The sequence below is a fragment of the Hipposideros armiger genome, unplaced genomic scaffold (assembly GCF_001890085.2).
Source record: "Hipposideros armiger isolate ML-2016 unplaced genomic scaffold, ASM189008v1 scaffold_434, whole genome shotgun sequence".
NCBI classification, from domain to species: domain Eukaryota; kingdom Metazoa; phylum Chordata; class Mammalia; order Chiroptera; family Hipposideridae; genus Hipposideros; species Hipposideros armiger.
This window is the reverse complement of record NW_017731784.1, coordinates 744464-760212: the sequence shown is the minus strand read 5'-3', so window position 1 is coordinate 760212 and position 15749 is coordinate 744464. Positions and strand designations below refer to the sequence as shown.

General features: G+C 39.1%; 1 protein-coding gene across 2 annotated transcripts in view; it reads right to left on the bottom strand.

Annotated features, from left to right (window-relative positions):
- The window catches only part of MLLT10 (MLLT10 histone lysine methyltransferase DOT1L cofactor), a 222963-nt gene extending 207767 nt beyond the window's left edge, over nucleotides 1–15196 (bottom strand). For both annotated transcript variants that reach the window (XM_019665143.1, XM_019665144.1), the window contains exons 1-3: nucleotides 14854–15196; nucleotides 14556–14715; nucleotides 11080–11159 (exon numbers count right to left, since the gene is read on the bottom strand). In XM_019665143.1, coding sequence (XP_019520688.1) covers nucleotides 11080–11159; nucleotides 14556–14715 — 240 coding nt within the window. In that variant the 5' untranslated portion in view covers nucleotides 14854–15196. The remainder of the gene's footprint in view (nucleotides 1–11079; nucleotides 11160–14555; nucleotides 14716–14853) is intronic.
- Between the last annotated feature and the right edge of the window lie 553 nt (nucleotides 15197–15749).

Sequence of the window (15749 nt, the reverse complement as noted above, 5' to 3'; positions counted from 1 at the left end):
CTGTTCCCATCCCCCCAATTCACCAATAAAAAATCTTTTAAAAAAAAAAAAAAAGAAAGAAAAGGTTGCTACAGTAAGACAAGCCCAAAAGCAATGTATCTGAGACCACGTAGCACCAGAAACTGGGAGACCTTTAGGATCAGGCACTGGGGGCAGGGAGCTGCACACGCACAGTGGTGGTATATTTATGTGGGAGGGATGGGTTCAGGTGAAGCTAAAAACAGGAGGAAATGGGTATAATCTGAAAAACAATCAACACCGCCCCCTCCCAATCTCCTTCTCTACTACACATTACCAGATACCTGTCTCTCCCCCACCTTAGAAAACTGCAGAAAGGGTAAACAAGGAAATTTGGACTTGGAGCCATCAGGCAGGGCTGAGGAAAGGGGTACCATACTGAAGAAAAAAAATAAAAAAAAATTTAACTGAAAATCTAATTCTAAATAGTGAAATTACAGCAGTCATCTGCCTCAAAAATACTGGTAACCAGGTTGGTAAGTCCGAAATAGATGACTAGAGGATTTTTTTCTGAATAAACTAACCAGTTGGTGATCTCCTAATAAAAGAACCCAGCTAGATCACCTATAATGAAGCCAATCAGCCAACAATCCCTGCACACACACAGAGCTTCCAATCAACTCATTAGGAGCTTCATAGCTAAGGGTAACCAGATTTTTAAGCAAAGTCTTCAACAACACAGGCCAAAACAAACACTACAAAGAAACTGAGGAAAAGAGTCCCAGGAGCAGAAGAAAACTTCAGAATATTGAAACAAAACAAAAACCCTCTGATTAATAAACCCACAGAGTTAAGAGAAGATACAGAATCCAAGACACCACAGAAGATAAAAAATGAGGAGCATTCAGAGTATGAAAGAGCCCTTGGAAATTAAAAGTGTAGTAGAATTTAGAAGTTTAAGTTAAGGGTTGGAAGATAAAGTAAGGAACTGCCTCAGAAAACAGAACAAAAGTAAATAAACACAAATATAAAAAAATCAGAAGATTAGTTCAAAAGGTCCAACATCCAAATAAAAAAACATACAGAAAAAGCAAAGAATGACAACAGAACTGAGGACATTACCAAAGAAATAATTTTAAAAATTTTCTATTAGCTGAACTTGTGTTCTTCAACATGATTCACTAAGTCAAAAGGGCCACTCTGTGTCCAGTACAATGAGTGAGGGAAAGCACACTACCATGAAAAACATCACAAATAATACGGATAAAGAAAAAATACTAAATCCAGAGAACAATCACATACAAAGGATTAGAAATCAGAACTTCATGGGACTTAATAGAAACACTGAAGCTAAAAAGCAATGGAGAAATACCTTCAAATTCTGAAGGGAAATGATTACCAACCAAGAATTCTATTCAGCTAAACTATCAATCAAGTAAGATGGTAAAGCTACCGATTTTATCAAACACGCAAAATCTTTAAAAATTTACTTCTCACACACCTTTTCCTATGAAGCTGTTCAATATGCCCACCAAAACAAGTAAATAAACCACTAAAGATGAAGAAATGGGGGAGTGAGGGGTTAGAAAACAGGAAATCCAAAATAAGCAGGAAGAAACTCCCAAGATAATAGTGAAGGGAAGCTGCAGGCTTAAAGAGAAACCAGCCCAGGTGGCAGCAGGGAGATGGTACCCAGAGGAAGGCCTACTGGTCTAAAACAGAAAGAAAGAAGAGGGAAGGGTGGAAGAGGAGGGAGAAGAGGTAGAAAAAGAGGTAGACTAGGGAAAAGAAGACAGGAAGAAGAGAGGAGGTGGGAGAGGAGGAAAGAGAAAGAGGAGGAAGTGGTGATTTGAGAGAAAGAGGGAGAAGGAAGAAAGACAGAGGAGAGGGTGAGGAGACTGAGAGGGAGAAAGAAAGGAAAGGTAAAGGAAAACTGAATTTACAGACTACCTGATTTCATTAACCAAATGGAAAGTTACATGAAGAAGCGATTCAAGGGTATACAAAGATTTAGCCTCAAATAAAGAACACCAAAAAATGAAAATACAACACAATTAAAAGGACAAAAAGAAAAATAAAACGGGATGGCTGGTTAGCTCAGTTGGTTAGAGCAAAGTGCTCATAACACCAAGGTTACAGGTTCGATCCCCACATGGGCCACTGAGCTGTGCCCTCCACAACTACAATGAAACAACTACTTGACTTAGAGCTAATAGGTCCTGGAAAAACACACTGTTCCCCAATTAAAATAAAAAAGGAAAAATAAAACAAAAGTTAACACAAGAAAATAATCATAGTAAAAATAATCACAGTACATTTGGCTCAGAAATTAACAAAATATTTAAATAGTTATAATAATGTAAATATTACTATTTAACACTACTGATTTAACCAAAATTTGTGATACACTGAAAGGCAACATATAAAAATGATTTGTCAAAAATAGCTCCTTACACATTCCAAAAAGGGGGTGCCTATGGGGAATGACATAAGGGTTCAAGAGTCAAGCAGCAAAGTACTAGATAGAGATTTTGGTACTACCTGACTTTGACTATGTGCATTTATCACTTTTGATAAACATAAAAATTAAATCTTAACCAAAAAGTGGAATAAAGAGGTACCATGGGCTGGGCTATGCATCAAGGTACCCCTATTTTTTCATTTCTCTTACTAGTTACGTAGGCAGGTTAGAAAAGGAAAGAAACAAGTGTTAAGCACCTAAGTTGTACTAGGCTTTTATCATAGGAAAGAAAGGAATTCAAGAAGAGAGATAAGGGAAATTGGCTACTTGCTGTTTTATCTATGGAGTTAAGCACTAAATTTGTTAACTTTTCAAAAATCTCAAAGCTATAGGAACTTACGATGCTATACTGGATTTTTTAAAAGCAAATACTAGATATGAAATCAGCAGTGAGAAAAAATGTTAGCAAATGTTTAACTTTGAAGCCATTCTATTTAAAGTATACAAGCTAAAAAGCTGTACAGAAATAAAATGGAAAAAGTTATATATGATATTAAAAAAAAAATCAGGGCCGGCGAGTGGCGCGATGGTTAAGAACTGGCTTGGGACGCCAGAGGGCCCCGGTTCGGATCCCACATAAGGGCCAGTGACACTGCCCTCTACAGCTAAGATGCTGAACAACAGCTCAACCTGGAGCTGGGCTGCCGTGAGTCGCCGGCGACGGCATAGGCTGCAGCCCCTGTGGCAGTGGGTTGCCATGGGCTACCGTGTGTGTAGCCAGCAGCCAGCGTGAGCGGCCAGCAGCCGCCGTGAGCGGCCGTCCAGAAGCCGGCAACTAATCTGCCTCGCCTGGGAAGAGCGCAATGATGGTGCCAACTTGGGCCAGTGAAGCAACGTCCTCCACAACTAGACTGAAGAACAAAACAACAGCAACTTGTCTGTTCCCATTCCCCAATTCCCCAGCACTGTTCCCATCCCCACAATTCCCCAATAAAAAAATCTTTAAAAAAAAAAAAGAATCAAGTAAAGTTATATATATTAAAAATAAAATCAACCCCATCCTGGCTTCTTGCACTCAGAAGTCAAAGATAAATAAATCTAACAACAATTTTTAATTATGTAAATAAAGGTCAATCTCCAGGTGACAGAAATTTTTTAAAAGCACTTAAAAACTAACACAATAAACATTAGTTAAAGCTGAGGCAGTCAATGATGATAGCAGATCTACTGCATACCCTAGAGGTTGGGGTTGACTATGGCACCAGCATAGACCCTGAATGTGCAGAAGAGCTCTAACTGGGCTCCCTGCACAAGGCCAGGAGCTGGTAAGGGCCTATCCCACCACCAAAAGAAAATCTGTCCTAGAAAAACGCAGCCTGAACCCACCAAGACTAGAGAAGCTACGCTCAAGGGAGATGCCTGTTCTGGATCTGAGGAGAGGCATCACTCTAGAAAAAACAGGACACTCAAGCCTAAGCTGAGAGAGTGTGGGGCTCAAAATCCACTAACTAAAGGGGGCAGGAATCCAAGCCAAGAAACAAACTTAAAAAACTGGTCTGCAGGAATGAACCTCATGGGACACACTGCAACAGAATCTGCTGGTTACCATCCCAAATTCATTTTCCCCTTCCTGCCTACTAAGAGAATTCCAATTTTAGTCAGTTCATCAACGGGCCTATATTTTGCAGTCTCTCTAACAATTAAGAGACAGTAAAATTAAGCATATATTGTTGAGTGGGGCTTCCAGGAAAACTTGTTTAAGAGCATAACTCAGCTGGGAGGTGAATCCCTTTTAATCTTACCCTCCCCCTTCTTTCTGCAGTCACAATGACTAGAGTTCCAGCTGCCATGCATGCTATGAGGCTGTGGGACAACCCTGAAAATGAAAACCATGTGCAAAGGTTTGTACAGTAGAAAGACAGAAGTCTGATCCCTAATAACTTCATAGAGCTGTCCTAAAAGCTTTAAAATGCCTTTTAAATAAAAGAATTTATAAATTCCTAATTTGTAGAAGCCATTATAATATGGTCTTTGTTACTAGCAGCCAAAGGCAATTCATAACAGTTGCAGAGCAAATGCAAACTCCCCACAATGACATTTTCACAAACTCATGTTAGAGGAAAAAGAATCTCAAGGAAGACAACTCCTGAAGATTAGCTCACAGTCAAAAATTACAAAGCATATGAAGACATCTACCACCAGAGTTAACAAACAAAACAAACCAAAGAATTTCAAAACCCCTGAGGAGTTTTAAAGTATGTTTTAAATGTTCAAATAATAAAGAAAAGAATATAATCCTTACGGCAATAATAGCAAGATACTATAAAAAATAAACAAATTGAAAAATAAAAACAAATAGAAATTCTACATAATTCATGCAGAAAAATAAATACACAGATTAACAATGAGCATAAATTTGAGGGCAGAGCTGAAGAGATTATCTGTAATGCAGAGATAAGGCAGAAAATATAAAAAATTAAAAGATATGAAGAAAAAAATGGGAATCCCTAGCATACACCTAAGTTAACAGTTCCAGGGGGAAAAAAATATAATGGGAAGGTGATAATATTTGAAAACACAGAGCAGAAAATTTTCCAAAATGGAAGAAAAACATTAAGTCTTCAGAATGAAAAAGCAGATCACCTCTCTCAAGCAGAATAAGGAGACTGTCTACAGATTTCCTGTTTGCAGAAATAGACACCAAGAAGACAAGCTAGAATAAAATCTTTAGTTACAAGAAAACAACTATTATCCTAGAATTCAAACTAGCATACAAGAGGTCAAAATAGCAATATTGTTAGACATAAAAAGACTACTATAGCTTACTTATGACTAACTAGACATAGACCCTAAAAAAATAAATAAATAAAAAAGCTACCAAAAATTTTCAAAACGACAAAAATAACCCACAAAGCAGCAAGGGGAACAAAACACTGAGTTGAACAAAAAAATGTCAAGGGCCAGCCGAGTGGCTCAGTTGGTTAAGAGCTCACTCAAGAGTGCAAGCTCTGAGCAACAGCGGTTTGATTCCCAGCCTGAGCTGAGCGGCCACTGAGCAGCGTTGAGCTGCCAAAAGGTGGCAGGATGGCTCAGCTAAAAGAAAAAAAAAAAATTAAAAAAAAAAAAAGTCAGTGATGTTAAGTCTAAATTATAGATGATTATTAAACTAATTTAGTTAGTTATTAAACTAACACAACTAATTTGGAAGATTAAAAACAAGGTGGAATTAAAATACAGAACACATAACAGGTTTTACAAGGGAAAGAGAGGAAATAAAAGGGATCCTAACTTTGGATTTCAAAAGGAGTACAGAAATTTTAGAAAAATATAAAGTATGAACGTTAAAATTTTAAGGACAAACACTAAAAAGAAATAGAACACATAACCTCCAAATAAGCACAGGATTTTTTTTTTAAAGAACACTCAATTACTCCGACTGAAGGAGAAAGGAGAGGGGGGAAAAGTATGGTAAACAGGTAACACAAAATAAAATTTTAGAAATAAGCCCAAAAATATCAGTCATTACTATAAATGTAAACAAATTAAACTTGCCTATTAATATAGTTTCTCAGACTGTATTTTCTAAAATACCATCCTTATATTTATTATAAGGATGTTCATTGCAGTGCTATTTGTGATTGAAAAAAACTGGAAACCTAAAAGACAATCAATAAGGAAATTAAATAAATTGTGGTACACTCTACAATAGAATACTAAAAAGCAGATAAAAAGAATAAACTAGATCAGTATGTATCAATGTAGCTATAGCGTTAAGTGCAGAACATATATACAGTATGGTACATTCATGTAAAATAACACAATACTAGATGGTGCTTATGAATATAAATGTGTAGTATTAAGTACTACAACATAAACAGTGGTATGTATGTGTGTACACACACACACACACACACACACACACACACACACACACACACACACAATGGAATATTATTCAGCCACAAAAAAAATAAGGAAATCCTGCCATTTGCCACAACACAAATGGACCTTGAGGGCATTATGACAGAGGAAGTCAAATGCTGTATGATCTCACTTATTTGTGGAATCTAAGAAAACCAAACTCATAGAGAGAACCTATTGGTGGTTACCAGAGGCAGCAAGTGGTGGCTGGGGGAAATGGGTGAAGGTAGTCAAAAAATACCAACTTCCAGTTATAAGTCCTGGTGATGTAATGTGCTGCATGATAACTATAATTAACAATGCCATGGACCAGCCAAGTGGCTCAGTTGGTTAGAGTGCAAACTCTGAGCAACAGGGTTGCCGGTTCGATTCCCACATGGGTCAGTGAGCTGTGCCTGAGCTGAGCTGCCAACAAACAAATGGCAGGATGGCTCAGCTAGTGACAGAGCGTGCTCTTAACAACAAGGTTGCTGGTTCAAGTCCCGCTGGGATGGTGGGCTACGCCCACCTGCAACTAAGATTGAACACAGCACCTTGAGCTGAGCAGCGTGAGCTGCCAATGGGTGGCAGGATGGCAACTGGACTTGGAGCTGAGCTAGCTGCACCCTCCACAACTAAGATTGAAGGACAACTTGGCTGTTCCCCTTCCTCAATTCCCCAACACTATTCCCCTTTCCCAATTCCCCAATAAAATCTTAAAAATAAAAATTATAACAATGCCGTGTTGTGTATTTGAAAGTTGCTAACGGAGTAGTAAATCATAAAAGTTCTCATCAAAAGAAAAAATATTTGCAACTATGTGAGGTGATGGATGTTAACTAAAATTATTGTGGTAATCACTTTGTAATATATACATATATCATTGTTGCACACTTTAAACTAATATAATGTCATATGCCAATTTTATCTCAGTAAAACTGGAAATATATATATATATACATATATATATATATATATATATATATATATATATATATATATATANACACACACACACACACACACACACATACATATATATGTATGTATAGAAGGGCCCAACAGACACTAAAGGATAATGGTTGACTCAGAGTACTGAGGAAGAGTACAGAAAGTACTCCAACTTAATTTTTTAATTTGTTATTCTTTTTAAGTAGAAGGGAAGATCTGAAGCAAATATGAAGTAACATTTGTTCATTCTGAATGGGGAATATATATATATTCATTTTATGCCCTATATTGTTCAGACCTATCTGTGATAACTAGATGTATATAAATATAATTTTAATTACAAGTAAATATAAATATAATTGATACAGTTAAGTATATAATAATTCATATGGTTTTACAGACGTATAGTGATTTGTTTGCACTGTGTCTTCATTAAGCAAAAATTTTAAAATAAAATAATACAACCCTAGGTCAATCCCTAAAACCTCACTTTTGATTCCATCCAGCAGTTCCTCCTGTAAGAAACCAGGAAGAACTGCAATAAAAAGAGGCAGAGCAGTAGGAAAAAACTGCAGCTCACCCTGTAGAAAAGGAATAGTTTTTCATTTAACAATACCTAAATAATACAAATTCTTAATGGGCTTTTGGCCATTTTATTTTCTTGCACAATCCACTCTCAACATGTTTTCGAAGTAAAATACTTAAAATATAAAAATATCCTTTCTGTATCTCATTAAAATTATCTAAGTAGATAAACTTTCTATAAATCTCTTCATTCAGCCTGTGGTAATTAAGAACAAATACACATTAAATACAAAAATAGTCATCCATTTTTTAACATCTAACCACTATGATAATGATTAGTAAATAGTATAAGTCCAATAAAAAATTTTCAGCAAATTCATATTCACACTTGAAGGTGAATAATGCAATGAATGCATTGTTTTTCTGAACAATGAATGCCCACGTACAAAGAGCTTCCCTTAAAAACCAAGCAAATTTGCCCTCAATCCCTATTATTTTCCTCTTTCCTTACTTTTTCAACATTCAATGTAAGTCTACAATCTACTTTGATGCCCTATAACGAAAGTTCGGCTAACCAGGAAACTACAGTTGCTATCTCAAGAACTTTTCTTAGTCCAGCATCCTTGACAGCAATGCCACAATCAACTATTCTTTCCTAAAAAACCAACTGTCTGTGTTGCTACTATACCTGCAGGTTCTCCTTTCCTGACAGTTCATTACCCATCCTTGGTAACCTATTCTCTAACTCTCCCACATGTGGCTATTCTCCATAGTTCTATCTTCACTTCTCTCTAATGAAAAATATTTGGTTCCCAGTCTTCTATGTAGCTCCAGGTTTAACTTGACTCCATTATTTTAATCCTAAATAGCCACTGAAAAATTCTAGCAGCATCAAAACCAACATGCTCAAAACAAAAATTTTCTTACTCTTCCAATTTCCTCTATTACCATTACTCTAGTAATGGTATCATTATTCCAGAACGATCAACCTTGACATCTCAGAATCATATTTGATTATTTCCCTTCCTTTACCCAATATCCATTTGTCACGTCATCCTTCAAAATACTCCCTCCTTTCCTTTCTATTCCCTTTCTACTCACATTTTTATAGTAATAACATCCTAAGTCTTTCAGTTTCTAATCTCTCCTTTCAAATCCATTCTATAAACTATCCAACTACTTGTCTTAAAATGCTGCTTTATTGTTCTGGATTTTTATTCTTCAGTATCTGTCAAGGTATCACCAGCTCATAATGCCCCCTTCTCTGAGAAGTGAGCTATCCCAAACCCAGAGATCACCTTAACTGTGTCTAAACAACTCAACCCTATTGTCTAGCCATGCCTAACTGGTCCAGAGCCAGGCATCTCATCCAAGCAAAGCCAGAATTTTTTTATTTTGTTTTTTTCCCAAAGGAACATGAGATTCAGACTGAGATTTAGTCTTTTGAGATAGGAGATAGAAAATATTAGGAGCTGAAGTATGGCCATCTTTCACCACAGGAGGCAACAGTAGTTGAGAGATTAATCACAGCTCAGACTCCAACTAGACATGCATTTCTCTTAAAACTATGATGTCCTTATCCAAAAAATGAGAATAAGAGAATATCTACCTCGTTGATTTGATAGAATAATTAAAGATGATGGGTATTGAACATTTAGCATAGAATCTGACAGTACACAGTCAAAAAAGTTAGTTATTGATTGTTGAAGTAGCAGAATAAATCTGCAGAAAGGAAAAGAATGAAGCAGACATAGAGAAAAGCCGGTAAGATTAAGACTAATTCAATTCCCTTTCTAAGTCATGCATAATTTCCATGTTCGGGTTCTTAGTTTCTGTATCTTTATAATAAAATATCCTTTCTTTGCTTATTTAAGCTTGAAATAAGTTTTTGTCTTACAAGGGACCCTATCTTTTACAATTTATACTACAGTAATTTAGAAGAGGTTATGCCTCTTCTTTAAAACCTTTACTTGCCCCCACATCTCACCAAATAAAGCTGAAATAAAATGTGTCCTCCAATATACTTTTTAACATAACCACATTCTTTACCTTGATATGTTGACCATGTCCTCAGTGAGAATAAAGGAAAATATGCAACAAGTGGCATTTGAGGCAAATTATGCTGGCATTCTACCACTCCCCATTCACAACATCTGTATCCTCCCTCTCTCATTACCCACCTTTCTGCTTTCTAAGTTTTATCTGGCCCTGAATCTACTGTGACACCCCCTGGAATAGCCTCACCTTAACTGTGTTTACTAATAAATTAAAGCAGAATTTCCTTTGCTTGGTGATCCGTCAATCCCAAAACATAACATGCTACAAAGAGGCAAAAAACAAAGAGTATACCTCTACATACCTCATCAAGTTCTAAAATTTATATAATTGATTTCATCCTCCATTTGCTAATTCCCATTATTCTAACACTAGAAAAAGAGCTATAATTCTACTAGAGTGCATTCTCACACACAAACAAAACATATCAACAGAATATTGTTCTGAATTTCACTCAGCCATTGCCCAGGCAAAAATGAAAGATTCAATTTTTACTATACATGTAGAGAAGTTGACATGTTTGTTGACTACCTTCTGTCAAATTCTCTAGTCAACACTAAAAGGTACTATCACATTGCAAATGGTAATGCTTTTATATGATTAATGAAGATTAAATTTATTTCTCCCTGATAGTCCCAGAAGTTCAACTGGAAAAATGCTTTTGGCTACAAAGAATAAACATACCTCCCTCATTCTTACAGGAGGTTTACAAAAGTGTTCAGAAAGAAGGTAGCCAGTCAAGTAAAAAAGAAAGATCTTTATGTTGCTTTGCCAAAGGGACTGAATGTCTAAAAATACTGAGTGTTCAAAGTTAAACCATTTATGTGCAGATGTAGTAAAAAGAATATGAATCATTAAATTCTTGTGGTTTTTTTTTTTATTCATTAAACAGAACTTGGCAGAATTATCAGTTTAACTTCCTTATATCCTACTGCCATTATATTCTTACTATGATTGGCCAATTTAACCTTTAAACCAAGTAGGTAAGGCTAATAAAACCCAAATACAACTTTATATTTTATCTAAGCTCAAAGTAGCCATCAACATATACTTATGTGGTTCAATTTGTTTTTCAAATTTTATAGAATCAGTTTAAAATTGCAAGTCAATATTTGACCCAAATTCAATATTTGAACAGAAGACTGGCAACTCTTCAAACTGAAACGTGAGTGTGTAGCATCCTAAGCTACTCAGTGAAGTATTCAATGTTTTCGATAAACATTCCTTACCACTCTGGCTGCTCTCTCCTGAGATTCACATTTCCTGCAAAACCATGGTCCAGTGGGTACTTGAACAATGCCATAGCAAGCTGTTGGGAAATAAAAAGTTTTAAAATATGTTAAAATCAAAGAATTGTGGAAAATCAAATACCCTTTCATGCCCTATTCAACTAATTACCTCTCAAACTATTCATGTAAACCACCTGCTTTGTAGAGAATTAAAACATTTTATATTTGTATTTATCACATATATTAGCTAGTTGAAACTGTATAATAAAAATGTTAAAATGCCAATCTTTTATTTCATTTAGATAAGTATAAATATTACAAATTTTAATTATTTGTTATTTTATGTTGGGAAGAACATTGGATAAAATTTAACACATAATTAGATTTTTTACATAGACTAACTCAAAAATACATTTGTTCAGTTAAAAATTCATTAATTCATTCCTATATCCTGCAGTTTAAATACCAAACATTTTAGATAAGTCTAAGGAAAACATATCCAAATCACTTTTCAAAATGAGCAACAGATATTGCAGAAAAGAAAAATGAAATGTAGGAGTGAAATGCTTCCATTTATATAAAATGTCCAGAATAGGCAAATCTATAGAGACAGAAAGTGGTTGGGGAGAAATGGAGTAACTGTTAATGGGTCCAAGGTCTTGTTAGAGTGAGGAAAATGTTCTAAAACTGATTGTGGTAAAAATCCATGAATTGTACACTTTAAATGGGTGAATTGTACGGTATGTGGATTACATCTCAATAAAGCCATTATTTTTTTAAAAAGTAAAGTGCACATTTCTAAATATATAATGTGAATGTTCCAACAAGTGTTCTGAGTATATATCACATATCTAAGTCTAGTTGTTTAAAAAATTATATTAATAATTAACCCAAAATTGCAATTGTCCCCAAAACCTAAAAACACTAATATCCAAATGACATCTTCAAATGATCTTCCTCAGAGGAAACTTGAAAATATCTTAAATATTGGAAAGCGCTTAAAGAATACAAAATCACCACAAATTTTTAAAACCCCCAAAGCTAAGCTTCTAATCTTTTGAAATTTGTAAATATGTCAGAGTAAAAATGTTCCATCAGCCAAGAAACACAGCATCAGTGTTCAAAAACTTCCATTTTATTTCAGAAGTACTAATGGAGAAAAAAAATTAAGACTTAAATGAACATTTTCTATTTTGAGAGATGGGATTATTTATCAAAACTTGATAATTCACCCTCCAATTCGTAAGAAATTCTTCCACAAATATCAATAAACACTGTAATGGAAATACTATATGCTTGTTTTCTAAGACCTTAAAATCAGTATGTAGTTTCGACACATATTGTTTTTATTCTTTAAAAAAGGCAGGTGTGCAATTTGCTCTTCTTTAAAAGAAAATGAGAATAACTGCATTCTCAGGTTAAGTTAAATTCACTGCTTCGGAAGTCTCCCTTCCCAGTTCTGAGACGCCCATTCTATATAAAAAAAAACCAAAAACCTTTCACTCCTGACATCCATCACTCAATGCCAGATTCAAAAATGAAGGAGGTGTAGGGCCGGCCGAGTGGCTCAGTTGGTTAAGAGCTCGCTCAAGAGTTTGAGCTCTGAGCAACAGCGGTTCGATGCCAGCCGAGCTGAGCAGCCGCTAAGCTACCAATAGGTAGCAGGATGGCTCAGCTAAAAAAAAAAATAATAATAAAAATAAAAATAAAAATAAAAAAATAAAACCAGAAGTTAAATGCATTTCTTAATTCACCTGCTAGATTCATTGTGTTCACAAGATCTTGAATATAATTTTCATCTACATTCTAAACTGTCAATCTGTAAATCTACACTCATCTATAACTATTTACGAGATCCTCTAAATATTAAAAATAGAAACTGGTAATTACCCTCTAGCTTGATCAGTCCATGATTGTAGAATACAGGCATCTACACGAAACCATCCCACCGGATAGGAGACCAAACAGCAGTATGAATAATGATAAGCAGAGAATCACACTACCTTTAGGACAGTAACTTCTAAATAACTTTGAAAGCGTTCATCAAAAATAAATAAAGTCGAGACTAAGCTAAAATTGTTAAACTTATAAAACAACAAAACAAAAATTAAATCACATTGAGAAATATTAGGACCAAGTATAAATCAAAATAATTAACATTTATAAAATCGAAAGAGCTCACAGAAATTTATTTTTCAAAATTAAGAAATAAATTTTAAAAAATGACAAGCCAATTCAGAAAAAGAAATATAATTAGTAAAGAAACCTCAGTAATTAATTATTAAAGAAATGTACACCAAAGTAACAATGCAGTGAAGATTTTTACTTTGGCATGGTTGTGATGAAAATGTAAAGTGATCTGAAAACAGAGACCATGTATAGTAAAAATATTCCTACCCTTTGACAAACAATCCCCCAGGAAAAAAACTGAATATTTAGAAATAAGGGAATTTTTCAAAAACTGTGACCATCAAATTNTGGATTGGTAAATAATAGGGAAGAGTATAAGAGCCACCAAAAAATTATCAAGATTGTCTCACCCTCAACTCCTTACCACATCAAATGGAAAAGGTCAGAAACTTCCATGTCCAGAAAGCTATCTTATTAGAGTCCTCGGGGGTTTTTTTGTATATCCAAAAAACTCACCGAGTGTTAACACTCAGAAATAAACTAAGATGATCCCCAAGTCACTGGTGGCACCACCAACTCCTCTTCTCTTCAGTCACTAAAGCTGAGGAAGTGGCCTGAAGCGGCCACTCATCAGCCTCATCCAGCAGCCCAAGGCAGCTCAGCCAAGCCACTCCTGCAGCAGCACGACTGCGGCGGCGACCTTCCGCCGTCTTCTCCACAGGAAGCTCCCAGTCCGCAGCAGCAGAGTCTCCGCCAGAAAGCTTGGGGTGCAGCCGCGGGCGCCTCCCTCCCTAATATAAAGCGGCAAGGCGGCCCCTTGCCCCCCACTCTCCCTCGCTCGCCCCAGCCCAGCGAGTTGCGTTGCGAGCCCGATTCCATGCTACAGGACGTCCCCAGACACACTGCGGCAGAAGGGAGCGGGCATGAAAGGGGAGGGGTCTCCACGTACCCAAACCCACCCACAGCCACCATGACACGACCGAGGGGCGCACACCCAGCCCCCCCGCACGCCCCCCGGAGGCCCCGCACCCCCTCTCCTCCAACCACCGCCTCGGAAAGTCTCCAGACCCCACGGCTCCGGACGCAGGCGGCGGCCAAATGACACTTGAGAGAGTGAGCGCCGAATCACATGACAGTCCAGGCCACACGCACTTTCTCCCACATGCACAACGCACACCCCCTGCGCCCCGCCGCGGACCCTCGGAGTCAATCCCGGGCCGCAGAACGGGGCGGGGCGGGGGGCGGGGGGAGGGGCGACAGGGAACTGGCAGTGGCTGCCAAGGTGGGGGAAGCGGTGACGGTTGGAAGCAGGCCGGGTTTGGCCAGGCGGGCGGTTGGGTGTTTACCTTGATGCACCGCGACGCTGCAGCCGTGCCCGTCGCAATAAACCAGCGGGTTCTCGGCCCAGCCTCTCTCGTCTGAGCAAACGCAACAGCCTCCAATCATCTCCTTCATACTATGGGAGACCTCGTCCTCCAGTGACACGGGCCGGTCGCTAGAGACCATCTACGAGGGAGTTGGGGGGACCATTAAAAAACACATGCAAGCCAGTTAGTGCTGCCCCCACACACACACACAGCCACCCGGGCCCCCGCTCCCTCCCGGCGCCCCAGGCACCCGCCCGCCGCTTGGCCGCTCGCTCACTCGGGCTTTGCCGCTCAGTCACTCACGTTCCGCACAGGAGTCAGGAGCCATGTCCTTGCTGACTCCCCCCACCTCCCCTCCACCGCCTCCTCCGCCTCCTCCTCCTCCTCGTCGTCTTCCCTCCCCACCTCCACCCGGCCGCTAACGCTGGAGCCCGGAGAGGGCACACATAATCAAGTAGGCCTCCGCACAGGCGCACTGGGGGGGCTCCCGCTGGGCCAGGGGCACCGAGGGAGGGGAAGGGGGCTGCGCTTCCTCCTCCGAGCGTCACTCGGCGTGCGCGCTCGCCCCACGGCCGGCGTGAGGGAAACTGCCCGAGAGGCGAGGCCTGCGTGCGCGCCGCCGCGTCGGGCCGGCAGCCTCGGCCTACCTCCGGGCGCCTTCCCCTCCTCTGCGCCTCTCGCTGCCGCTGAGGTGTGCTGGGAGGTGGGAGCGAGTGTAGCCGGCGGCGCGCCGAGGCCGAAACGAGCCAACGGGAGGGCGCGGGGGCGCGCACGCGAGGGCGGAGACGTTAAGGCTGCCTCTGCAGCGCTGGTCGCTCGGGTTGCGTGTGCTCGCCGTGAAGAGGCCTCCGGGAGAGGGGAGGAGAATGCCGAAGGCCAGAAGGGAGGGCGTCCTGTCAGAGTAGCTGGAGGGGTCTCCCGGGGGCATCTGCCTGCACTGAGAACCTACCTGCCGGCCTTTTCCTTCAGAACTAGCCCGTGGGTAAGAAGGCTAGGGCAAGTATGCCAGCCTACGTGAAGGGTGCATTGAAGCATGGCTTCCTTCAGTTGGCGGTGCTAACTTCACTGTACTGCCGCAGCCTCTCCACCCATTAAATTCACATCCTGGACTCGACCCAAAGTTCAGCCAGTGGAAGGGCCACCAATCTGCCGCCCATTTACACACCACATTGG